The sequence below is a fragment of the Centroberyx gerrardi genome, chromosome 14 (assembly GCF_048128805.1).
Source record: "Centroberyx gerrardi isolate f3 chromosome 14, fCenGer3.hap1.cur.20231027, whole genome shotgun sequence".
Taxonomy (NCBI): domain Eukaryota; kingdom Metazoa; phylum Chordata; class Actinopteri; order Beryciformes; family Berycidae; genus Centroberyx; species Centroberyx gerrardi.
In genome coordinates this window covers 6,574,090-6,601,415 of record NC_136010.1, presented here as the reverse complement: position 1 = coordinate 6,601,415, position 27,326 = coordinate 6,574,090, and the positions used below count along the sequence as shown (strand labels likewise).

At 39.7% G+C, this 27,326-nt stretch overlaps 2 protein-coding genes and 1 long non-coding RNA gene across 3 annotated transcripts; all 3 read right to left on the bottom strand.

The window, feature by feature from the left end:
• Positions 1-10,266: 10,266 nt before the first annotated feature.
• Positions 10,267-16,298, bottom strand: LOC139914455 (protein NLRC3-like). Its single transcript, XM_071902784.2, has 5 exons — positions 15,397-16,298; positions 14,740-14,916; positions 13,345-13,518; positions 12,465-12,511; positions 10,267-11,997 (listed from the first exon to the last, which is right to left on the bottom strand). The coding sequence occupies exons 1-5, from the start codon at positions 16,185-16,187 to the stop codon at positions 11,468-11,470; spliced, it is 1,719 nt and encodes a 572-aa protein (XP_071758885.2). The 5' UTR covers positions 16,188-16,298; the 3' UTR covers positions 10,267-11,467.
• Positions 16,299-16,505: 207 nt separating this feature from the next.
• LOC144542294 (NLR family CARD domain-containing protein 3-like) lies at positions 16,506-18,365 on the bottom strand (the record flags this gene model as incomplete). Its single annotated transcript, XM_078288067.1, has 2 exons — positions 18,329-18,365; positions 16,506-17,626 (listed from the first exon to the last, which is right to left on the bottom strand). Coding segments are annotated over exons 1-2 (1,158 nt in total), but the record flags the coding sequence as incomplete, so codon positions are not given.
• A 3,278-nt stretch (positions 18,366-21,643) lies between these two features.
• LOC139914454 (uncharacterized) lies at positions 21,644-25,155 on the bottom strand. Its single transcript, XR_013507167.1, has 4 exons — positions 25,061-25,155; positions 23,841-23,954; positions 22,513-22,556; positions 21,644-21,768 (listed from the first exon to the last, which is right to left on the bottom strand). It is a non-coding gene; the product is annotated as an uncharacterized LOC139914454 (long non-coding RNA).
• Between the last annotated feature and the right edge of the window lie 2,171 nt (positions 25,156-27,326).

Here is a 27,326-nt window from a genome sequence, read left to right as displayed (position 1 = left end):
AAAGTGTGAGGCGCTCTGAATGTGTTGTCAATTAGCAGCAGCAGATCAATAGTACGGAGTGAAAGGAGCAGAAACAGGAAAGATCCTGAATGGATGAAAGAGAGGTGGAGAGAAGACAAGAAAAGAGAAGAGGAAACTGTTGTTTACAAGGTCTCCATGGCTGTGATGCGTGTTGTGGGCCCAGAACTCATTTGTAAAGTGCTTAAATGTTTAATTGTGAGTCTTTTTGAAGCTCGGTCAAAGATTTGGTCAAGAATTAGGTTTATAAAAACAACGAAGTAGTTTGTGCAAAGAGGCCTTCCATGTGCTGGTCGCTACATTGCTCCTGACATCTCCTTTCAATACTCACACCTCCCCTCCCCTCTCTCCAGCTTTCATTCAGGCCTGTTCTTCACGGGCGTAATTCATTATCGCCTACATTCAGTTACTCACACGTACACATACACACACACAAACATACACATACACATGCAGACATGCACATGAAGTTGGCTGTGAAAGAGAGGCAGGAGTTGAAAGGAAATGGTGCCCTTCATTGACTGTGTTTGATGAGCGTTTGAAAGTCTATGGTATTCTGCTCAAGTGTGTGTGTGTGTGTGTGTGTGTGTGTGTGTGTGTGTGAGTCTTGGTTTGTGAACATGACCTTGTCTCTCCCAAAGTTACAAAAAGTAGACTCAACTTCATTATAGTTCTTCACTCACTAAGATTCAAAGGTTGGCTTAGAATTATTATTTTTTTTTTTTAATCAAGTGACAAAAGGTGCAAAAACTAAAAAAAATAAATGCAAAAGCAGAAAACGTTTCGCTCAGTACATCATCAGTTGTGAGCTAGTTTTTGCACTTTATTGTCAAATTTGCACCTGATATAATGAAACGCGAATGATATCTTGTGTAACAGCACGTTGGAGAATTGTTCAGCAGTGGTTCGTGCTCTCTGAGTGCTTCCTGATTTTTGAACCGACACACCTGAGGCAAACATTAAATCATAGGACTTTCTATTAGTATTTTATTATAGATTTAGGGGATATGTCCCACACCTCTGGCAAAATGTAAATCTGTCCCCCTCACTTTTTTCAAATGCAGTCCAATAGCAATAGCTCCCTCTAGTGGCAATAAGCAAGACCTGGCTGTGCTGTCACTCACCCACCACACTGTAACACATACTAAATTTCATGTATTAACACTAGTAAGAGGTAGTAGAAATGTTCACCAAGCCAGCAATAACGCAGCAAACAACTGATTATTTTCTCAAATCAAGAAAAGTAAGTGTAAAGTAAGTGGACTCATACTGCACATGGCTAATCTGCAAATCTTTTAAAATAGATTAGCCGTACAGTCACCAAGCTAGCTACAAAACAGCTTTAAAGGAATAGTTCACCCAAAAATGAAAATTCAGTCAATATCTACTCACCCCCATGCCAGCTGAAACTTGGGTGAAGTTGCTGGGGACCCGACTTGACTTCTCGGTGAAAAAAATTACGGAAAATATCCATAAAATGGCTCCATGCAGCTCGTCCAGCATAATGCAAGTCTCCGGAAGCCGACATTTACACCATTATTTAGCTGAAATTGCCACTCTAGCTGTTATTCTCGATAGGTAAGACTAGCTCGAATTAGCAGAAACAAGACTTCCGGTTTGGCTGTTTAGCCTTCAGAATAAAAGCGTGAGATTTGAAAATAGGTAGAAATACTGTTTTAAGCCAATTACTTTGTATTTAATCGTCAAATTCAATAAGTCAGCACCCATATTAATGTTTAATGTCCACTTAAGTCTCTATTCTGTATTCTGCACATTGTAATACATGCAGCGTTTATAGTTACAAATGGCACATTTTATGGCATTTTTCATTATTATTTTGACATCAAACATTAATAAGGGTGTTCACTTATTAGATTTGACGATTAAATACAAAGTAATTGGTTTAAGACTATTTCTACCTAGTTTCAAATCTCGCGCTTTTATTTTGAAGGCTAAACGGCCAAACCGGAAGTCTTGTTTCTGTTAATTCGAGCTAGTCTTACCTATCGAGGCCGGGGTGCGCGCGAACGTGACGTATTTTGAAATAACGGCTAGAGTGGCAATTTCAGCTATGGTGTAAATGTCAGTCTTTTCAAGTCAATTTGGGATCGTTTGGCTTCCGGAGACTTGCATTATGCTGGACGAGCTGCATGGGCCATTTTATGGATATTTTCCCTTATTTTTTTCACGGTGAAGTCAAGTCGGGTCCCCAGCAACTTCGGTTGTTTTGGACAAGGCTTCTACGCCATTCCGCAGTGGAGCTGGGGCCTGATGTATGGACTAACAAACCGAGTTTCAGCTGGCATGGGGGTGAGTAGATATTGACTGAATTTTCATTTTGGGGGAACTATTCTTTTAAGATAACTTACTGGCCCTCTAGCTAACAGTCACAGTATGTATGTAGTGGATAGTCTTTTTCAAATGCTAGTCCAAATTCCAACATTGTTTGGTACTTATTTTTTCTTTACTGTACAGTTGAGGAAAAGGTTGCTGGGAAATGGGATGGCTAAAAGAAATAGATTTATGTTTTGCCTGATATTAGCTAATGTTAGCTAGCTACCTTTAGCTTCGTACAGTTAGCAGGTTGACAATCATGGTATTTATTACAATTTAGGGACAGATTAACATTAATCAACATTTTACCATTGTTTCACATGTTCTCCTGCATTGTTAATTGGAGCTATAGGATAAGATGACTTTGAAGTTCATATTCTGCTTGATATTTAGCCTAGCTTGTTATAGGCTTACAATTCTGCTTCATATTTAGCTTGTTACAGATAGGCTTTATATAGGCTAAGTAGCTGTCTGACAATCATGGTATTTATTACAATTTTAGGTATGTTTTTCACAATTTATTTTCAATTTCACCATTGCTTTTAACTTTGTCTATAAAAAGCAGGGGGCAGAGGAGCAGGGAGCAGCCGCTGATTCTGCCCAGGTAAGGACTAACATTTTTATTTTATTTTTTTACTCTAAATGTAATCATTTCTTTGCACTAAGACTATTCCACTAGGAGGGAATAAGCCTATAGGCTCTTACTAAATATTTGAATCTTGTCACAAGAACATTTTAAATCTAATTGGACAGGCTTATTCCGCTGGTAAAAACAAAATGTGTCCCCCTCACTTCTGAAACGATGGCTATCACATCTCTTACTTGCTTCATAGCAAAGCAATTACAGCTCAAGACAAGGACTCTTACCTTCTTTTTACTAACTGTTTTTGTAAAGTGTGATTGGAAATCGGTCCTGGGCTTACTTTAAGTGGGTCCCCTGTATGTTAGGAGTATTATGTTCATTGGCTTCAGGACAAGAACCTAAATTCTCATTTGAACTGAAAAGATTTATGAATGTTCCTGCTATAGACCTTTGTTTCCCAGTGTTTGGTTTGGAGACCAAATAGTTAGCTGTGGGAAGGTTAAAATTGGTTCCCAAATTGCTCTGAGGAAATCGGTGTCAAAAGTCATTGGCTATGTCATGTAACCATAGCAATCCCTGCAGTCTAAGGTGGACTGGATGAAATATAGTAAGCTTGTTGATTTGTAGATTGAAAAGCAGAGGAACATTTTTGATAAATAGATCTACACATTAGCCTTAAGTATCAGGTTTGGGTTATGCAATAGTATGATCTTGAAAATGCAGACTACTAAAAAGTTTAAAAACTGTGGCTACAGAAGATTAGGCGCTGTTCTTCTCTTCTCTAACTGCCTCTTCTCTTCTCTTCTCTTCTCTTCTCTTCTCTCCTCTTTTCTTCTCCATTAAAGAGAACTAGAAAATACATTTCCTGGAGAAATGTGTGGGCTAGCTGTAAGCAGCTGGAAGTACAAGAAAACCTAACATTTAAATGGTTGCTAATTGGTTGCTAGGGATTTTTAGGTGGTTGCTGGGGTGTTACAAGGTGGTTGCTAGGGTGTTACTAGGTGGTGGCTAGGATATACTAGGTGGTTGCTAGGATGTAGTAGGTGGTTACTAGGATGTACTAGGTGGTTGCTAGGGTGTTACTAGCTGATGGCTAGGATGTACTAGGTGGTTGCTAGGATGTAGTAGGTGGTTACTAGGATGTACTAGGTGGTTGCTAGAGTGTACTATGTGTTTGCTACGGTGTACTAGGTAGTTGATGTAGTAGCAGTAGTAGTGGTAGTAGCAGTAATAGTAGTCATAGTACTTACAGAAGTAGTAGTACTAGTAGAAATAGCAGTAGTACACTCTCAGATATTTTTGGGGCTGAGAGTCTCCGCTCATTCCAAGACATTCAGAAACACTTCAATCTACCTGGTACCTCCTTTTTCTTTTATCTTCAATTGCGCACAGCAATGCGCACCTATGGGGTACCTTGGGATGGCACACTAGGCTCACATCCTTTTCACAAGGCATTGACTAGTCGTAGGGGTCTGGTGTCGGCAGTGTACTCTATCTCGATGCAGGCTCCTATTAGGCCACTACCAATTGACAGAGTATGGAAACAGGACTTCCTACCATGTGACAATAGTTTGGACTGGCAATTAATTTGGCAAAACCTATCTTTATCTTCCAGAAACCCCAACCACCGAGTTATTAATTTCAACTTCATACACAGAACTTATTTCACTCCCCGCACATTGTATAAATTGAAAGCCATACCCTCACCTAACTGCACTCTGTGCTCACAAAACAGCTTAGGTACTTTTTTTCATATCGTATGGGAGTGCCTGGGTGTTGTGGATTTCTGGAAGAAGGTCTGTGGCATGCTGTCCACCACTGTGTCCAAACAGATTCCATACTCACCAACTGTCCTATTACTTAATGATAGCTCCAACCTGGACCTACCTATCAAACATAAACGCCTCTGGTTGGCCGGCCTCACAGCTGCTAAAAGGCTGATAGCATCCAGATGGAAACCTCCCCATTTGCTATCTATACAGAAATGGTTATTAGATTTCATAGATATAGCCATCTGGATCATGGAGCGCTGGGCAGCTAACTTGCACCTTGCTAAACCCGACAACATTTCATGTTGGGATCATACTATCATTATTTTAAAATCTTTGCTGTAGCTCCTTGGTCCATCCGTGGGGTCCTGAGGGTGGGTGGGTGGGTGGGTGGGTTGGGGGAGGGTAGTGGGTGTGGTATTGCTTGCATTTATTGTCTCATTTGTCCATGTTTCCTTCTTTTTTCCATTTCTCTCTTTTCATTATTATAATCTCAGATCTATAAGAGATCAACATCTGAGTTGATATTTGTATTAAATGGGAGGATGTGAAAATTTGAAAATTCTTTTTTGTTTCTTTTTTGTTCACTCCTCTCTATTGTTAAATGAATGATTGGCCACATCTCTGTTTCATACTAAAATATCAATAAAAAATTGATCACAAAAAAAAAAGAAATCGTAGTAGTAGTAGTAGAAGAAATACTGTACTGTTTCAACATCTCATCATTTGCTACTCAAGTCCACTGTGGTACTGTGTGCACATTTGTACGTGCATTTGTAAGTGTGCATGCATGCATGGGTTTGTATATGTGTATGTATATGTGTGTATGGTGCATGTGTGTGATTTGTGTGTGTGTGTGTGTGCTGGATCTGGAACCTGAACACTGCAGCTGTATTCACTCACCCATTTAGTTCTATCTGTTGACCAGGCTTCCTCTCTACGTAACACAGTACAACAAAACCCATGGCACCTGTGTGTGTGTGTGTGTGTGTGTGTGTGTGTGTGTGTGTGTGTGTGTGTGTGTAGACCTGAGAAGTAGGCCTTTTTCGTTTGGATCCAAATGGAGGGAAAGCAAAATAAATTGTCTCTGACAGCTGGTAGATTGTAATTAGGTTCTGAGAAAGACAGAGAGAGACAGACAGAGATTGAATGAGCGAGAGTGACAGAGAAAAGGTGAGAGCAAGGGAGGAGAAGGGAAGGAGGAGAGAAAGAGAGAGATAGAGGAAGTGAGAGAGATAGGGAAGGAGGAAGACAGAGAGGGACAAATAGAAATAGAGGGAGAGGGATACAGAGTGAAGGAGGTGAGAGCGAGAGAAGGAGAGAGAGGGTGAGAAGGAGCAAAATGGAGAAAAATGAGTGAGAAAAATGAGTAATACAAGGGGAAACATAAAGGCCACATAAAAGCCATGTCACTACCCGATCTGAGTCACTACCCGATCTGAGTCACTACCCGATCTGAGTCGCGCATGTATGCTGTCGCTGCCCGATCTAAGTCAACCGTAGATGTGAGTCGCACATGCGCCATTTTACGCCATTTTACCACATTTTACCACATTTTACCACATTTTACCACATTTTACCACATTTTACCACAGCCAATTTTTTACTTTCAAGACTCATACCCGAATACATAATGTTTTGACACCGTGGCGAAACATCAAATTTGGGACAGTCAATAACAGTTCAGTCAAATGAAAATATCTCGTAATTACGAGCTCAGGATGTACATTTGATACGTAAGTAAGTAAGCTAGCTAGCTAGCTTTGGTGAACATATATGATTGGAGCTATGGAATTATATTTATCACCGCTTTGGCTGATGTGATGTGAAACATAATGGGTTTGCTACATCAGTTAACTAGCCAACTCGGTAACATTAGCGATTAATATAAAATGGCCATGGCAACATAAAAGCTATAGCTGGCTAGTTTTTTTTTTTTTTTTTTCACCTTTATTTATTCAGGGGAGTTTCACTGAGAGCAATGCTCTCTTTTTCAGGAACGCCCTGATCACATTCACACACACATTCACACCTGGAAGCTGACCAGTACAACCACAGTCTGATCTGCTGGCCACTGAGCAGCTCCACTGGAGCGGTTGGGGTTAAGGGCCTTGCTCAAGGGCACCTCAGTGGTGGTAATGAGGGAGGGGCAAGCGCTGCTTTTCACTTTCCCCACCCAGATTTATCCTGCCGGTCCGGGGGATTGAACCGACGACCTTCCGGTCACAAGCTCGCTTCTCTAACCTTTAGGCCTAGTGAGTCCGCATCAACCTTAATGCTATTCAAGTGCAAGACGATTACATTTGACTTTCCAATTGAAGATACACATTAATCTGTGGTAGTGAGCTAATGGAATTTAAAGGGGGGTCTGTGCCGTAAACTGATTACGCTCGCGCATGCGCGACTCACATCTACGGTTGACTTAGATCGGGCAGCGACAGCGCGCATACGCGACTCAGATCGAGTAGTCACTCAGATCGGGTAGTGACAAGCCACATAGTCTGCCAGAGTGGTAGTACTGTATTCTATTATTCCTCATTTACTTACTCTCTGTTTCTCTCTCTATTTTCCTTTCTCCCTGTCTTCCCTCCTACAGAATAGTCTGTAATACTACCAAACAAGACAAAGGCAGACGAAGGCTGATGAAACCCTATTGAGAGTGTGGCACTGGCAACATTTACATGCACAAAGACTTCTGGGTTGATGCGTATAAATGTTGTAACTTGATTAGAAAAACCTGAGTAAGATGCCTGTCTTACTCCCATATTGCACAGGCTATCATAACATGTAAACATTTTATTCCTTTCACTTTTGATTTTCACCATCTGCAGAAACGCAGACTGTGTGTTCACGCTACGATAACCAAGTGCTGATGAGTGATGTGAAAATTACATTCCTCCACCATGAATTCTATTCTGTGACAATAACACAAATTGGACACAGCATTTTCAGCTAAAGGTTGGCTTAGGCAAGTAGAACAACTTTGGTTAAGGTTTGGGTTAAGGTTGTGGTTAGGCAACTAAAACAACTTGGTTATAAGGTTAGGGAAATGCGTAGGTCATGGTTGAATAAGAAAAAAGTTTGCTAAAAATTTAAATTTGACTAACCCTAACCCTAACCCTTAACCCTCCTTTGTAGAAGCTGGGAGTTGAACCACGGTTGCTGGCACTGAAGGAAAATGCGCATGCCCATCCACCACCTCGACCACAACACCCTTACTTTCTACCACTCTACTTCAATGTGACACTACTTTCTGTTTATAGTCGTGCCTCCTTGACTTAACCATTTCGTGCTGGGAACACGGAAGAGGAAAGGAAAGAAAAGAGACACGGGACCCCCCATAAGAAAGAGAAATCTAAACTTGGGGGGTCCCATGTCATGTTATTAGATTAAACCCAAATTTCCGAGAGAATTCAGCATACTGTATACATTTCCGTTAGTGTTCCAAATTTCCAAGTTTCACTGAATGCAGCAAAGATCTCCTACATCGGTAACTGATGAACAAATGCACAGACAAACTTCTCTGCACAAGAGGATTTGTGGAACTCCCAATTTGGTGTGCGTGAGTAAGTACTTTTATCATAAAAATTTCAACTTTTCAACATTTTTTACTTCTAACAGTAGCTAGCTAGCTACCTAACCTAACTGTTATACAACAACTGGGTTACACTTGCCAACGTTTGCTAGGTCTAGCTAGCAAGACACACAACTGTCTCCACAAATGGATGAAAATAGACGGAAAGGGGAGAAAAGGAGGCTTCTCATGAGACTTATTTGAAGTGTAATTTTCTTGTCAACTTGTTTGTTCAACCATGTTGCAAAAATATGTTCTAACACCATGTGTGACAAAACTTTATTTATGATTCAATTAGGCTAAGAATGTAGCGAAACTGACACACTTATTTAGAACATAATGTAATTTGCATCTTGTTCAGCGCAAGAGGCGGGCTGACCTGAGGTGCGGTGGCATCTCTGTTCAGCCCACTCAAGCATTAGGGAGCCCAGACCAGCAGGAGACCGGGCCGGTCTCACTCCAGCAGCAGAACAGCACAGGCAGGGCCAGAAGCTCAGCAGAACTCAGACCAGGCCAGACCAGGCCAGACCAGTCCCAGCCCAGCAGCAGCACCTAAATACTGTAAGTTTTTCGGTTTCTTTGTGATTTTCAACTTTTATATGACCATAGGCAGCAGGATCAGCCGCCTCATAAGACCTGTACAGTGCTCTATGCTGTAGCAGGTTAGAGTTAAGTTAGTTCCAAGTTGGCATAAAAAAATAATATACCCACAACCTGACAAACAGGAACATTTGATCTTTATCTTTGTTCCAGACATCCAAAAAATCTGGCAGTGTTTCCATGTCTGCAGTTTTCATGAAGTTGTATGAAAACAAATTTACATCACAAAATTACCACCTAAGGTGTGTTGTAAGTGTGTTTGAGCTTATCTGTAATGGGTTTATACTATACCTCCTGATGATGTTTGTGAAAACAGCTATTGATCAGCTGTGTGTGTGTGTGTGTGTGTGTGATTAGGCACAGTCCTGAACTGAAGTCTGTAAATGCAAAATTTTACTTTGCCCGTTGTGGGTCAAAATGAATAAGCAAGGTTCAAGAGTCTTCTGTGGATTCTTTATTCAGCCATGCATGGTTCAGTTCAGTGTTCCAGACAAGCAACAAAAAAGTGACAAAGAACGGAGTTTAGGATCCACTTATATAGGTTAAAGTAAACAAAACTATAAATCTTGGCTTATAGCCAAACCCACTTGGCTCAAAACCAACCCACTAGTTCGAACTTTTTACTGCATGTCCACCTATAGAATCACTTAAAACCACATATAACCATATATAGTGATCATGCATGCATTCAAGCACTGATTACATCATTGTAGTAAGCAGGACAAAAAACACTCCACTTTCCAGGACAAAGGAAAGCAAGAACAGAGTGTACTATCCATATAAAAAAGCACAGTATACATTTTATTTCTTACAAGTCTCAAGTTAATGAATGGGGGTCTTAACCTCTGACCCCTCGTCTAGCTCTGTTGTCTTCTCCTTGTTGGCCTATATTGAAACACTAAGCAGGACATAGGCACACACACACACACACACACACACACACACACACACATGCTCACACATCCAAACATGTACACTTACACACAATGCACACAAACTCACTATTGTACATCTGCATGATATCCTGAGCGATTCTAAACTTTTAATGTGACCATAGAAGCCTCATATAATGTTGCAGTATATGCTGGGCCATACAAACACAGACACACAGACACACAGAAGGGTTTAAATAAAGCTTTGTCCACATCTGTTTGATGACTTTGAAATCTCTGTTTGTCATTCATGTGCAAAATGAGACAAAGCCTCAACTTTTTGCAGATTAGTCTGCAAAAAGGTACAGATGTTGAGGAATGAAACAGCATTTTGAGTTCCGCTCTCTTTAGAGCAAAATGTTTGTACACTTTGTACTTACATTGTACATTATGTATCAGGAAATGTTTTCATTCATTTCAAGTGCTAATACTGTATATTATTGAGGTGCTAAGTCAAACAGTAGCCCAAATCAGTATTTCAGTGGGTTACGTTACTAATTGTAATTTTAAGGTAATTAATTGTGTAAAAAGGGTTACATTTTGACATTAACTTCCCCAACCATGGTTATGTTTAATGAGTTCAGTTCAATTCCATTCAAATTAAGTTCAATAAAAAAACAAAATCAAGACAATTTCCATGACAGGCATAACAAAATAAATTTAAGTCACAGTGAAATAAAAATGACTTTCATTTTGATAGCTAACTTTCCACATCATAACACATATTTAACAATAAATGCCCAAAAATGTATAAAAGGTTTATTTTCTCATATTTTAATATCAAAAGCATTATTTTAACTTCCTGGAAAACAGCGTTTAACAGATTACTTAATGGCGTACCAGTAGGCATACATAAAGATTCCAGCCAATAATACCATCATAGGTTTTTGAACCCCCCTCCCCTCCCATCAAGTAAAACCTGCAACTTCAAGCTTTCAAGGTTTATGGTCCAAGGTGGCCACTTTTCAACAGTCCCTCGCCACGTTATGTCCCGCCCCAACATCTTGTATTAACCAGAAATATGTTGAATTACAGAAGAAAGACACATGCGGTTTCCTTTGTGATTTTAAAAGAACAAACACACTGTGTAGATATAAAGATTTACCTATACATGTGGTCAGCTTTACTCCTGTCCATATGCTCATGTCAGTAGAGCATTTTCTTCCTGGAACTGACCATCAGTGCTTATGAGATTTACTTTCATCAAGACAAATTGCCATAGAAATAAACATATATTGAAAATCTTACAACAGTTAACATCAACTCACACAAACAACTTGCCCACTGGCTAAAGAGCAGACTGTTTCAAATTTGCAAACAGGTGAAAAAAAGATTTCTCAGGATCCTTTTTCTAAGTTCTACTAAAACTTGTATCCCTTTTTTAGATCGATATATTGACTTCTGAACATTTTTTTTCTCCTCTTGCGATCTCAATATATTGACTTATGAACAGGTGAAGAAATAAAATAATATAGTAAAATTACTCATTGCGATATAAAAATGCATATGGAAATGAAGATGCCACATCAAATCTGCTGCCTGTAGAGCTATGGAAGTGTTACATATGGAGCATAAAACAATCACTACCCCACTTTTTCCCATAAAAGAGGGATTGCAACGATCACCACCCTCATTTTTACAACACCTTTTCCCTTTTTTACTCTATCGGACACAGAGACACTGAGCCTTTCTTAAACCAGAAGCCCGGGTAGAGGGGCTCAGTGAATTTGGCCTTGAAGGTGTGTATGTGGCTCAACTTTCCAGATGAGACACTGTAATAATCCAGAGTGCCACCTTCCCAGTCCAGAAACAATGCTATTTTCTGGGAGGGATCAGATACTTTAATACTGGTGGGCGTCTCATGCCAGGCAGTGTATTTTTTCTTCGAGCAATTCAGACTCCAGGACATCTCATTGCATCCCAGGCCACAGCTCCTGTCCCATCCTCTTCGATTGACTCCTCGATATGCCACTCCGATGCCGACCGTCCCTCTCCACTCCACCTCCCAGTAGCACAGGCCGGTCAGACCCTCTTCACAAAGCACCTGAGTCCTGTTAAACCTGTCTGGGTGGTCAGGATATGGGACGTCCTCTTCCACCTTCTGTTTAGTTTTTGCTTTCCTGTTCCCTTCGGACAGAACCAGCCTTCTGCTTGCTGTGTTTTCATCAAGTATGAGATCAACACCATCTGATAGGGAGACGGAGAAACACATAATTCGGTATTCATGTCAAGTTTAGTTTATTTGTACAGTAAAAACAAAACGAAGTGATAAGAAAACCACCATTGATGAATAAGATGATAAAAACGAATGCTAATTAGTCACTTTTACAGGTGAGAGAAAAACCTAAAAAAAAACAACAATGAGCTTAACAGCTTGAACATCTCACCTCAACACAAAACAGAAAGAAATGAACAAACAAAACAACAAAAAATCAAGGTGACAACAAAGACAACTATATTAGATAATAGAATTAAATGACAACAAAAACAAACATTTGAACTGATCTTGCATGAAGTATCAGTACCAGTGAAGTTTTGCCTCAAAGGCACAATCTCCATTTTTGACCCTCATTTTAAAGTTAACCTTGTCAGTGATCAGCTTGGTGTCTGAAGGCTACTGAAATAATGAAAAACAGTTCCAGTAAGAGACTTACACTTCTTCAGCCCTGGCTTTAACCGACGCTCGCCACCATGGTCCAAACTGTACAAAATGCAGACATGTGTTAGACACAAACATCTGACATAACAAAATGAACTGAGTCTGGACTGATGCTCATATTCAGCCATTTCTTCATGTGTTCTTAAAGTCACAATAAAACCACATTTTGAGAGCATCTTGCTTGGTTAATGTGATGTATTTCCTGTTGAAACAGGATGTTGGGGCAGGGGAGGGATCATTCAAAAGTTTAAATATCAGTTAAGCAGAGAAAGGCAGTTTTATTTGATGGGAGGGGAGTATGAGTAACACCAGAGAAGGTAAATTACAGCATAGAGTGCAGACATGTCCATCATGCTTAGCTAAAGTTACAAGGACAGGAATCAGATTTGTTTCAACTTCCCTGGCTTCCAAAATCTCTGACCTGGCAGGATGACAGGTTACCAAAATCTGTCCAATAAATGAGCTACTTGTGTGTCCATGTGACTTTTGTTTACAAGCCCTGGTTTGCTTGAACTTGGTCAGTGTGAACCTAAGTCTAAGTCAACTTTTCCACTATGGTTTATAAAATTAACTGAAGGTGTGATCACATCCCTCTTGCCTCTCACTCCCTGTTTGTAACAAACACACACACACACACATACACACACACACACACACACACACACACACACACACACACACACACACACACACACACACACAATGACAAGGTGGAACAGTACAGAGATGCTGTACCCAAAGGTCACAGATTTGATCCCCACAACAGCCACGTATCCTATCAAAATGTCCTTCAGCACGACACCGAACCCCTAGCTACTCACTTAGCTGTGTAAATGTACACACAGATTCACACACACCCCAACACCTCACTTTACCTGAGTGTCTCCAGGCTGAAGTGTGGATCTTCAGCTATATCAGAGAGCATCGTCACTCCAGAGTCTCCAGGGTGATTGTAGCTCAGATCCAGCTGTTTCAGTTTGGAGGTTCTGGAGTTCAGAGCTGAGGCCAGAGAAGCACAGCCAGTCTCTGTCACCTGACAACCTGATAGCCTGCAGACAACACACACACACACACACACACACACACACACACAAAACAAGAGACAAACTCCCCAATTAAGGTTTCCTCATCTTTTTGTCACCGGGAACCTTTACAGGACTGGCTTCTTTGTCTTGTTATTTTCAATGGAAATGATGCACTGTTCAAGTTTCCAACAGTCCAGAGAGCTTAGCATGTGTTTAGCCCTCAAAGTGCCAAGCACCAGAAGCACAAGAACACAATGCTTCAAATAGGTTTTCATTAGTCATGCAGCAACTAATGAAAATCTGTTTTTCAATTTCAACAACAATCTGTTATTTCAACAACCTGTTGTTCCAATTTCTGATGCTGCAATTGCATCTAAAATCTGTGGAGTTATGATTGTAAAATCTAATGGAGTTAGGTGAGAGTGAATATGTCATTGGTGTTATTAATTGGGCACCCCACATTACTATATCATTCACCCATCATTTTAGAAGTAAAATACAATAGGGTTTAAGACAATTTGTTCATGTTTGCATGCACCAAATAAAAAAATGCAATATTCCCTATAGTAATGGTGAATGTAGGGGTGGACAATATGACGATATGTGAAACTAATCTCACCCCCTAATCTCCCCTTCCAGTAGTAACGTGAGGTTTCTAAAAAGCAAAAAGGTCAATCATGGTAAATGGATATTCATTATAGTTTTGCCTTTTTAAATGACTGTCATGCAAGACACTATCAGTTGAATGTATTTGTGAGGGATTGTTAGCAGGGAAGTTACACAGTGGAAATTTGGTGAAAACCAGGAATGTAAATTGTGCATTGTAGGCTCCTACAATACAGCACATCACACTGTCCATGATCTCCCTGTGAAGGCTAATTGTGACAAAACTTTAACCACCCCTCGGTGAATGTAAACTCATTCATTATCAAATAGTAAAAAAGCATGGGAATGGCTTAATCCTTTCTACCTCTTTCCTCAGCTCTCATTTCCTTTAACATTTATCTGTCAGACATGGTTATTATAGGGATAACTGGTTTGTTTTGTTACCTATATTGTCAAGGCACAATGGCTGAGATCCTTACTGTTGGTGGTTTGTATTTTTGGTGCTCCAGGAATTTAATCCTATGTGTTGTACTGCTGCACTCATTGTACTGTAAGTCTCTCTCGGATGAGGCTAATGGCCTAAAATGTAATAGTTTTTTGATGAAAAATGTAAGTATATTTTGAATATAAAACACTTACTTGAGAATCTCCAGTCTGCAGTGTAGACTCTTGAGGCCACCAGAGAGCAGCTCCACGCCTGAATCCAGCAGGTCGTTGTGACTCAGGTCCAGCTCTGTCAGATTAGAGGAGCAGGATCTGAGGACTGAGGAGGCCAGACCTGCACAGGCTTCCATGGAAAGGTCACACCAACTCAGCCTGTGAAAACGTGTAAAATCAGAAACCCATTCAGAAATACAGGCAAACTATTGCTGGTTGCAAAAAACAGAGTATCTCTGAAAAAAATAACAGAGCATCTCCGAAACAAAAATGTAGTTACTGCATGAGTTTGTTTTCAACCTTGTCAATATCAACGGTTTGAACTATATTGGGCATCTACACTAGGTGGATATTCAGTCAAAATGACAGACTGTCAAATTCTAACCAATTTCATAATCTATTGGAATTCCATCTTCAAGTAAAGAAATGGAATATTCCAAATTCAGAAAATATTTCAATAATTTAATGTGTTAATTTTTTGATCCATACTGCATATTGACCTGTCGATGAGTCAACTGCAGAAATTACTGCAACTTCAGCTCACTGTCCCAGTACATTTGCTATATACTGTATAGCAACATAAATAATAGCAAAATAACATTTGCAAGAGCAAGAGGAATAATATTTGAAAATACTTACAAAGCAGTTGTGGAGACTTTGACCACTGGCAGCATCCCCAGAAGAACCTGCTCTGATTTCAAGTACTTTTTCAGATCAAACACATCCAGCTTCTCATCTGATGTCAGCAACACAAAGGTCAGCGCTGACCACTGGGAGGGGGAGAAATTTTCATATGCGAGACTTCCTGAGCGCAGGTACTGTTTGATCTCTTCCACAAGAGAATGGTCATTCAGCTCATTCAGACAGTGGAACAGATTGATGTTTTTATTTGCATTGTTGAGCTCTCCCCTGATCTTCTCCTTGATGTACTCAGTTGTTTTTTTGTAGGTCTCAGAGCTGTTTTCTGTATTTTTGTTGGTCTCAGAGCTGTTTTCTGTCTTTGTCAGCAGCTCTTGCAGAGGTCTCTGATTGGTCTCCAGTGAAAGGCCAAGGAGGAAGCGGAGGAACAGGTCCCAGTCTCCGTTATTGTTATCTAAAGCCTTGTCCACGGCACTCTTGTAGAAGTCGGATGCAGGCAGGTCTGCAACCGTGGAGTCTGGTATGATAAGCACATTTTCACCTTTGTTAGTGAATGTGAGAAAGACATAAACAGCAGCTAGAAACTCCTGAATGCTCATATGGACAAAGCAGAACAGCTTCTGTTTGTACAGTCCACGATCATCTCGTGAGATCTGTGTAAATAACCCAGAATACACTGCAGTTGCTGTAATATCAATGCCACGTTCTGTCAGGTCTTCTTCAGTGAAGACCAGGTTTCCTTTCTCCAGCTCTTCAAAAGCCAGTTTCCCCAGGGACATAATGGTTTTCATGTTCTTTGTATTCAAGCATGAATCTGTCTCAGATCTCTCATCTGTCTCAGATCTCTCATCGGTCTCAGATCTCTCATCTGTATCAGATCTCTCATCGGTCTCAGATCTCTCATCTGTGTCAGATCTCTCATCGGTCTCAGATCTCTCATCGGTCTCAGATCTCTCATCTGTGTCAGATCTCTCATCTGTCTCAGATCTCTCATCTGTCTCAGATCTCTCATCGGTCTCAGATCTCTCATCGGTCTCAGATCTCTCATCTGTGTCAGATCTCTCATCAGATCTCTCATCTGTGTCAGATCTCTCATCAGATCTCTCATCGGTCTCAGATCTCTCATCGGTCTCAGATCTCTCATCTGTCTCAGATCTCTCATCGGTCTCAGATCTCTCATCTGTCTCAGATCTCTCATCTGTCTCACCTGTACTATACTTGATATTACCCTGTCTGCACTGTAACAAAAGAAACTGCATGTACATGTCAGTCAGAGTCTTGGGCATCTCTTCTTCTTGGTTTGTGCTCATCAAGTCCCCTTCTTCTTGTTTTTTTCTCATCAAGCCCTCCAGAACTGTTGCAGTGATCCAACAGAAGACTGGGATGTGGCACATAATGTAAAGGCTCCTTGATTTCTTGACATGTGAGATGATTCTCTCGGTCAGGTGGTCCTCATCGCTGAATCTCTTCCTGAAGTACTCCTCCTTTTGTTCATCATTGAATCCCCGCACCTCTGTAACACGGTCAACATTTTCAGTCGGGATATGATTGGATGCTGCAGGTCGGGAGGTGATCCAGATTTGAGCTTTGGAAAGTAGATTTCCCTGGATGAGGTTTGTCAGCAGAGTGTTCACTGAGGTTGGTTTTGTCACATCTGTCCAGGGCTGACTATCTCTGAAGTTAAGATCAAGCCGACACTCATCCAGACCATCCAGGACAATCAGAATTCGGTAGTTGTCATAGTTGGAGATTTCTGATTTCTTCATTTCTGGGAAGAACTGATGAATAAGTCCCTCCAAACTGTGTTCTTCCTTTTTTCTCAAGTTGAGCTCCCGGAAAGGAAATGGAAATGTATAATATGTGTCCTGGTTGGCCACACCCTCAGCCCAGTCCAGCATGTACTTTTGTGACGCAATTGTTTTTCCAATGCCCGCTATTCCATTTGTTATCACAGTTCTGATTTCTTTATTTTGTCCAGATGCAGGTTTGAAGATGTCAGAATATTTTATAGAGGTTTCTTGTCTCACTGGTTTGAATGATGCCTCTTGAATCTGTCTGGACTCATGCTGACTATTTACCTCTCCACCATCTCCCTCTATGATGTAGAGATCGGTGTAGATCTTATTCAGAAGAGCAGAATTTGCCTGCTTAGCGATCCCCTCTGACACACGGAGAAATTGCGCCTTTAGCTGAGATTTGAGATTCCGTTGGCTTACAATATGAGGCTTCTCTGTATGGAAACACAACATAAAGGAAATGAAGAGATACTGCAGATGCAAAATAGTAAACAGTTTTGATGAAATGTTAGTTTAGGGTGCGATCACACCTGCAGTTCACTTTCTTGCATTTTTGTATTTGGTTTGTTTAGGTTCACACTGCCTAATTACAAGTGAACCACAAAAGTAACATGGACTCAAAAGTAGCTTGTTTATTGGACAGTTTTAGTAACCTGTCATTCTGTGAGGTTAGAGATTTTGGCAGTGAGGGGTCAAAGCAAATGTGATTCTTGTCCCTGTAACTTTAACTGAGCATGATGGATGATGTCTGCGCTCTTTACCATAATTTACCATCTCTGGTGTTTCTACCAGTTCATAGCACACAACAAAATAGCTGAATATAAGCATCAGTTGACACTGCTGTTTGCCCTCGGGTCATTTTGTTACCTTGCAAACATGCATAACTGCTATAGATGTCAACATCCGTCTCCTTATACCCATAAAACCTTGCATTTAGGGGTTGTTTCCTGTAGTGTGTGCAGATTACATTCTCACATAAGTTGCACCACAGTTTGTATTTTCAGGTGGTCTTGGTGCGGTTATTTGGTGCCACCTGAGATCCAATGGCATTGTTCTCACCTGACCAAACATGCCTAAATAAGTAAACGCTCCTGAGTTTGATTAAACCTCTCCATACATGCTTGGTGTGAACGCACCCTCAATTCTGCTTGATGAAGCTTTGACAGCCTTCATCTTCACCCATAAGCTTACCTCGTATTTCCGTCACCCTGTTGACAAATTCACCACGGAGCAGTTTGGCGGCTGAAGGTCGGGAGGTTATCCAGAGACGGGCAGAGGGAAGCAGATTCTGTCTGATGAGGTTGGTCAGTAGCACATCCAGTGAGGCTGGCTCTCTGACATCAGTCAAGGTGTCCTTCTTGTCAAAGTCAAGAGGAAGTTGACATTCATCCAAACCATCAAAGATAAATAGAACTTTGAGCTCTTCATAGTTGGAGATCACAGATTCTTTGGTTTCTTTAAAGAAATAATTGAGAAGTCCCAACAAACTGATTTGTTCCTCTTTTTTCTGATTTAGTTCAGAGAACTTGAGTAGAAATACAAGTTCTGTGACATCTTTTTCTTTACAAAAGATTTTGTCCATCATCCAGTCTTTAAATGAAGCTGACGTCTTGTTTCCAGCCCAGTCTCGTGTGAATTTCTGTACACAGAAGGATTTTCCAATGTCAGCCTCTCCAATAGTAAGCACAGTTCTGATTGTTTGATCTTTTTCATGTTTGAAGATATCAGAGGCCTGTATTGCTGAAATCACTGGTCTCTTCGATTTTGCCCGATTTTGTCCCGTTGCATGTTCATTATCAACCTCACCACTCGTCTCCTCTTTTATGATGTGTTCTATGTTTTTCTGGTTAGGATGAGGTGTGTCTACATCTTTAGGAATTTCTTTAAAAAACCTTTTCTTCAGGTTTGATGCTAGTTGCTGCTGGCGCTTCACAGACTCTGAATAAAAAACAAAAAACAAAACAAGAGTTGAGCACATTATTGATTATCAGGTCTAAACAAAAGATAAAGTGAAATAGTTAACAGCCACTACCGTGTTGAAAAACAGCCTGGATCAAGTAACAAAAGTAAACTAAAATTGTTGAGGTTGTTGAGAGTTATGACTGTTATATCTAAATGAAGTGGAGGGGGGGTGAGTGGTAAATGCACAGTCACCTTTCTGTCTCTGTTGAATTGTTGAAGATGTTACCATTGTGCAAAAATAATAAAAAGATTCATAACTATACTGTATACATATATATATTCCTTAATACATCAGTTATAGATACAGTTTTTTCCTGCACTTGCTGATGAAAAGTAAAACTAAAAGAAAAAATATTTCCAGTCTGACATAAAATGATGCTGATGTAATAATCAGGTAATCACTGTTTCTCAATTCCTGGAGGTGTGTGTGCTAAAACATGAAAACATTCTACCAATTCAAAACATCTCTTTAAACATATCCACTGACCACTGTCATGATGAAGATTTGTGTCTATTTTTAGAGTATGAGTTATGAAAATATGTTATAAGGCACCATCAGGGTGCAGCTAGATTCTTACCTCGACATTCTGTTACTTTATCAATGAACTCAGGAGGAATCTTCTCAACCACTGAAGGTCGGGAGATTATCCAGAGACGAGCAGAGGGAAGCAGTTTCCCCTTGATGAGGTTTGTCAGTAACACATCCATCGAGGCTGGCTGTGTGATATCAGTCAAGTCCTTGTTCTTGTGAAAGTCAAGAGGAAGTTGACATTCATCCAAACCATCAAGGACAAATGTTACTTTACACTTGTCATATTTGGGAATTTCAGCTTGTTTGGATTCCTTGAAGAAATGATGAAGCAGTTCTTCCAAGCTTTGAACTTCTCTTCTTAAATTCAGCGCCCCAAAATGGAGTGAAAATAACAATTCTATTTGTTTTTTGGATTTTCCTTTTGCCCAGTCCACCATGAACTTTCTTGCTTGAAATGTTTTACCAATACCAGCCACTCCCTTTGTTAGCACTGTTCGGATTTTCTTTCCCTCTGACTTTTTAAATATTTCATCATATTTGGTTGGTTTTAGTTGTTGTTGGTCGTCCTGGTTGTTTTTTTCTGATTGTACGATGTAGAGTTCTGTGTCAGTTTCATTTTGACTCATTTCCTCTTCATACTGATGCAGGATTCTCTTTTTCAGATCTGCTGCGAGTTTCTTCTTTGCATCCATCTCTAAATTAATAGAGAAAACACAGTACAAATGATACAGGGACTTCAGAAACGCAGTAAACAGTGAATGTTTTGTACTCTGGAACAATATGATGGCTGTTATGGAAAACAGTGTCATATGATGTATTTTTATTAAACTTGAAGTTAAATGTATGGAAGCTCAGAGAGGCAAGATAAAACAATTGGATTGGATTCTCTTGGGGATCCAATTTCTAAGGTCTGTCTAATTTTTTTCTCTCTATCTCAGTATGACTTGAGAACAGGTGAAAAAAAAGCTTCCCCAGGATCCCATGACTAAGTTCTACCAATTTTCTTTCTCATTTTTATCTCAATATATTGACTTAGGAACAGGTGAAGAAAGAAAATACAATATAGCAACATTACTGTATGTACTGTATGTAGCATGGTATAGAAATGAAGATGCCACATCAAATCTGCTGAATGACTGACGGGCCGGTAGATGATGATAATGTTAGCATTTGCCATTGTATTTAATTTTGGTAGAGAAACAGCATGAAAATGTGGAAATGTAACTGTAAAGATACTCATGTATAATCAGGTAATCACTGTTTCTGAATTCCTGGAAGAGTGTGTGATAAAATTTGAAGACATTCTACCAATTCAGAATATCTCTTAAACATATCCACTAACCACTGTCATGATGAAGAATTATCTATTTTGGGAGTATGAGTATTGAAAATATGTTACAGGGCACTGTTAGTGTTCAGCTAGATTCTTACCTCGACATTCTGTGACTTTATCAATGAACTCAGGAGGAATCTTCTGAACCCCTGAAGGTCGGGAGATGATCCAGAGCTGAGCAGAGGGAAGCAGTTTCCCCTTGATGAGGTTTGTCAGTAACACATCCATCGAGGCTGGCTGTGTGATATCAGTCAAGTCCTCATTGTTGTGAAAGTCAAGAGGAAGTTGACATTCATCCAAACCATCAAGGACAAATGTTACTTTACACTTGTCATAGTTGGGAATTTCAGCTTGTTTGGATTCCTTGAAGAAATGATGAAGCAGTTCTTCCAAGCTTTGAACTTTGTCTGGTCTTGAATTCAGCTCCCCCAAATGGAGTGGAAATAGCAACTCTGTGTTTTTGTTGGATTTTCCTTTTGCCCAGTCCATCATGAACATCCTTGTTTGAAATGTTTTACCAATACCAGCCACTCCCTTTGTTAGCACCGTTCGTATTTTTTTCCCCACCAATGACTGTTTAAATATTTCATCATATTTGGTTAGTTTTAGTTGTTGGTCTTCCTTTTTATTTTTCACTGATTTCACGAAGTAGAGTTCTGTGTAAATCTCATTTTGATGCATTTCCTCTTCATACTGATCCAGGATTTTGTTCTTCAGATCTGCTGCGAGTTTCTCCTTTGCATCATTTTCTGAATTAATAAAGAACATACAGTACAGATGATACAGTAAAATAAAAAAAGCAGTAAACGTGAATGTTTTCTACTCTGGAACAATATTATAGCTGTTATGGAAAACAGTGTCATATGATGTATTAAACTTTAGTGAAACGCATAGAATGAAAAATTGCAGGATTCTCTTGGGGGATCCTATTTCAGTCCAATTCTTTTTCTCCCTATCTCAATATAATGATTTGAGAACAGGTGAACAAAGTTTTGCCAGTATCCTGCAGCAGCAGAATTCTCCCGCTCTCTCATACCTCCAGAGGAAAGAGTGTCTGAATGACTGTTGTGGTAGTTGTGGCTGCTGAATAAAGCTTAGCTAGCCAAGGTAACACCCATGGGTCCTGTTTTGACAAAATTGCTGACGGGCCAGTAGACAATGATAATGATAATCATAATGTAAAAGAATTTGCCATTGCTATTTCATTTTGCTAGAGAAACAGCGTCAGAATGTGGAAATCTACTTGCAAATTTGCACATTTTTGTGCAAATTTGCAGAAATTAAAATTGCCATTTGAAAGTTATTAACTATAAAGCTAGGCTTGAAAGTCAAATGTAAAATGGATTTTCTTTGAGAATGTGCCTACTAGTACATGAACATTCAAAAGCAAATTGGATTATTGAATTCCGATTTTAATTGGAATTTTAAATTTGAAAAATTGGAAGCTGATATTGCAGTGTCAGTACAAATTCATTGTTTCTTTGTAAACTTACCTTTCCAAGTCTTGCCTGATTGGTCTCCCTGGACAGACTGGCCTCTGTGAAGTTCAGATTGCTGTGTGACGCTTCTGTGGTCAAAACGACAAGAAGTTAGGCACACACACACACACACAGACTCGTCCAGGGTTAGTAATTGCTACCCTTGCTCAGTGGCCTCAATTAAAGGAAAAATCCACCCTGAAACACTTTTATCACTGTTAAAAAAACAGCTATTGGTGATGTACATTGCATTTGGTGTTGGTGTTTTTGTTTGGTTGTGTATTTTTCTTAATTCCACGGATAATGTAAATGTAGATGACATAATATCACATCAAGATATTTCCAGTGCAGCTACAATGGAGTATGATTAGCAGACAATGTTTCAGCGATCTAAAACATTAAAGGATAACGCTGGTGTTTTTTAATGCATTTGTTACCGTCAACAAATCCTATGAAAATAAGAAAATCAGCAATCACTTTGTTTTGCTGACAAGTCTCGTCCATGTAGCCGATGTCCAATAAAGCCATAGAACTCCATTGTATTAAAAAAACATTAAAAACATGTCAAAGAGACATGCCGTTGCTCTGGGCAGCATATTTCATCATTGCGATGCACCGGGCCGGCCGACTTTTTCCTCAAACAACTTAATAAGCCGGCTGTAAACACGTTTTCCATCTCAGGAAAGTAGTTCCATAACACCGAAAATAGTCCCCGGCGTAATGAAGAATTTGTTCTCATTTGAATTTGATTTGGTAATAACTACAATAGCCTGACTTTTCATGGTAACAGTTAGCGATTTTTAAAATTGAAACTATGTCTTTGTGAGCTGTATTTAAAGGTTTTTAGCTTACAATTGGAGCCAGTGACCGGTTTGAAGGCTAAAAAGGGAACGTGGGAAGTCGGAAAGTAATGGGAGTAGAGCAAACGCATTGTTGATTTTGTTATTTTCATAGGATTTGTTGACGATAAGAAATGTATTTAAAAACGCCAGCGTTATCCTTTAACGATAAATGTCAGGTTTTTGTGTCAGTCCCTCAGAATCAAAGAGCAAGGACTTCTTTCTAGATTTACCATTTTGCACCGACGTTCAACCAATTTCTGTACCCACAGTAGCACTCAACAGACCAGAATGCAATGCAGCCACAAGACATGTTGTGTTTTCAGTAAAGGGCACGGCGCTCATTTTTTCTCCCCTGGAAAATGTCGCTCTCGCTCTCTTACTGTCGGTATTGCTATTGTTGTCTCCACCTACATGTACTGAATGCAGCAATTTCAGGCTCTGTTCTGTAGGCAACTGTATTTCTCTGTAACAACACACATCCATATTGTCAGCATTTCCTACCTTGGCTCAGTCTCTAAACCTTTCCTGAAGTTGAGTGGGTCATCGTTGGACCTGTTACTCTTCATGGGAACACTGCCAGGTAGAGGAGAGACTGGTCTCTGCTGCTGGAGTGGGCTTCAACACAGACATAAGATAATTTACAGTGACAAACTTAAACATCACTGCTGAGCATTGAGATGAAATACATTTGTTAATTTCTTTGACCTAGTGTCTTCCATTTGTGTTCTCTCTCTCTCTCTCTATTCCTCTCTCTCTCTGTATTTCTTTGTAACAACACACACCCATATTGTCAGCAGTTCCTACCTTGGCTCAGTCTCTAAATCTTTCCTGAAGTTGAGTGGGTCGTCGTTGGACCTGTTGCTGTTCATGGAAACACTGCTAGATAGGTCTGGTCTCTGCTGCTGTGGTGGGCTTCAACACAGAGATAAGATAATTTTACATTGACAAACGTAAACATCACTGCTGGGCTTTGAGGTGAAATGCATGTCCCTTGTTAATTTGTTTCACTTTGTGTCTTCCACTCATGTTCTTTCTCACCGTTTCTTTGAATTTATCTTAATCAGCACAGCAACATCATCACAATTTCCTACCTTGGTTCGGTCTTTAAATCTCCTTCCCTGAAATTGGGTGGGTAATCCTTGGACCTGTCACTTTTCATGGAAACATCACTAGGTGTAGGTGAGACTGATCTCTGCAGCTGCAATGGGCTTCAACACAGAGAAAAATATTTTTACAGTGACAAACTTAATTTGTAAAGGTTTTCATTTTCTATTGTTGTATTAATTTTTTTTAGTCTTCAGAATCAATAAAAATGGCATTACACTGAGGTGTTTCAAAGACATTTTTTTAGCATCAGCATTCTGAAAGAATGTGCCAGAATATCACTGTTAAAATTTTAGTTGATGCACAGCAACATCGTCACAGTTTCCTACCTTGGTTCTGTGTTTAAATCTCCTTCCCTGAAATTGGGTGGGTAATCCTTGGACCAGTCACTTTTCATAGAAACAACGCTAGATACAGGTGAGACTGGTCTCTGCTGCTGCAATGGGCTTCAACACAGACAAAAGATGTTTTTACAGCGACAAACTAACATTGTTGAGCTTTGAGATTAAATATATCTTACTGTCTCTTTAACATTGTCATTCGCTTGCCTTTGTTTTTTCTCTCTCTTTCTTTGAATTTATTTGGATCAGCACACCAACATCATCACAATTTCCTACCTTGGTTCAGTCTTTAAATCTCCTTCCCTGAAATTGGGTGGGTAATCCTTGGACCTGTCACTTTTCATGGAAACATCACTAGGTGTAGGTGAGACTGATCTCTGCAGCTGCAATGGGCTTCAACACAGAGAAAAATATTTTTACAGTGACAAACTTAATTTGTAAAGGTTTTCATTTTCTATTGTTGTATTAATTTTTTTTAGTCTTCAGAATCAATAAAAATGGCATTACATTGAGGTGTTTCAAAGACATTTTTTTAGCATCAGCATTCTGAAAGAATGTGCCAGAATATCACTGTTAAAATTTTAGTTGATGCACAGCAACATCGTCACAGTTTCCTACCTTGGTTCTGTGTTTAAATCTCCTTACCTGAAATTGGGTGGGTAATCCTTGGACCAGTCACTTTTCATAGAAACAACGCTAGATACAGGTGAGACTGGTCTCTGTTGCTGCAATGGGCTTCAACACAGACAAAAGATGTTTTTACAGCGACAAACTAACATTGTTGAGCTTTGAGATTAAATATATCTTACTGTCTCTTTAACATTGTCATTCGCTTGCCTTTGTTTTTTCTCTCTCTTTCTTTGAATTTATTTGGATCAGCACACCAACATCATCACAATTTCCTACCTTGGTTCGGTCTTTAAATCTCCTTCCCTGAAATTGGGTGGGTAATCCTTGGACCAGTCACTTTTCATGGAAACATCACTAGGTGTAGGTGAGACTGGTCTCTGCAGCTGCAGTGGGCTTCAATACAGAGAAAAGTATTTTTACAGTGACAAACTTAATTTGTAAAGGTTTTCATTTTCTATTGTTGTATTAATTTTTTTTTTTAGTCTTCAGAATCAATAAAAATGGCATTACATTGAGGTGTTTCAAAGACAATTTTTTTTAGCATCAGCATTCTGAAAGAATGTGCCGGAATATCACTGTTAAAATTTTAGTTGATACCATTTTACCCAGTGCAAATCACATTTTCTTCTGTCTTGTGAGTGCTTCAAACTTAAAAAAACAGTTTGGGAATTTTTGGTTAAATGCAGAATGAGAATGTAAATGTCACCTCTAACAAAATGCCCCTTTAAGACATTGAGTGGATGTAGAAACAGATGCTCCACTTACTTGTCAGTTTTTGTGGGCCTGTCCTGTTCCTCAGACATATTGGTTTCAGAAGCCGTTTTCCCCGCTTTTGGCTCTCCAGCAAGACTGATTTCAGTGGTTTTATATCGTTCCTCCATCACAGACTCACTGAGCAGCTTGGTGTCAGAAGTAAGGTGTCATTCCTCTTTTTCACCAGACAGTAGTTTTACAGTAGCAGCAGAGTCCTCTAGCCGAGTCCTCTTCTTCTTCTTCTTGTACTCTAGAAGGGCTTTAGACGCGATGCCCCCTCCTGAGTTTAGACTTTCAAGGCAGTGACCTTCTCTGTCTCTTTCCCCTGACACACTCATCATTCAGCCCTAAGTGAAATACATTAGTGTTACATGGGATGACCACAATAAGCCAGTACTGCATAGTAGCTGTAGCAGAGCATGAACACCGACGCCAAACGAAAAGGATCCTTACTTTGAGCCTTGAAAGCCAATCAACAAGCCAGTGAGGAATTATCCTGTATACCTGCGTATCTACTGAAAAAGAAACTTAGAGAGGAGATGTTCACTCTCCTTCCTTAATTTTCAGTCAACTTTTCCTCCTCTACATTCAAATCTGATCAAAGTCTAGGAGCCAGGGCAGTATCATATGACTTCTTGGAAGGTTATTGCGGGCAGGAAAAGTCTGGTTAATGATTAATAACATCAATGTGAGTGTAATATGTGGTCCTGCGTAGCTCAATGGGTAGAGCATGGCAGTAACACTGTAGGATGAGGGGTTTGATTCCTACTTTTTGGATTGGATTGTCCTTAAAATGACACTACAATACACACAATTCACTAAAAACTAGTCTAAATAAAAATAGTGTAATATAGCCTAACAGAGATGTAAAGCTGGGCCCATGATTACCTTCACAACAAGCAGGTAACATTAGTAAGCACACAGTAAACTAACAGTAAATAAACAGTAAATTTCACATTAATTTTCTCCATAGACATTTGAAAAATCCATATATAGAGTTTTGAGGTTTGATCCGATCAGCTACAAGATGAATCAGGAGCTTATAGCAGATTCAGAAAAATATATGTATGAAAAACAGAAAAAGGCAAGGGATCAAGGCTGTACATTATGTTTTTAAGAGGGAAAGATCAACTCATGAGTTGATCTTTCCCTCTTAAAA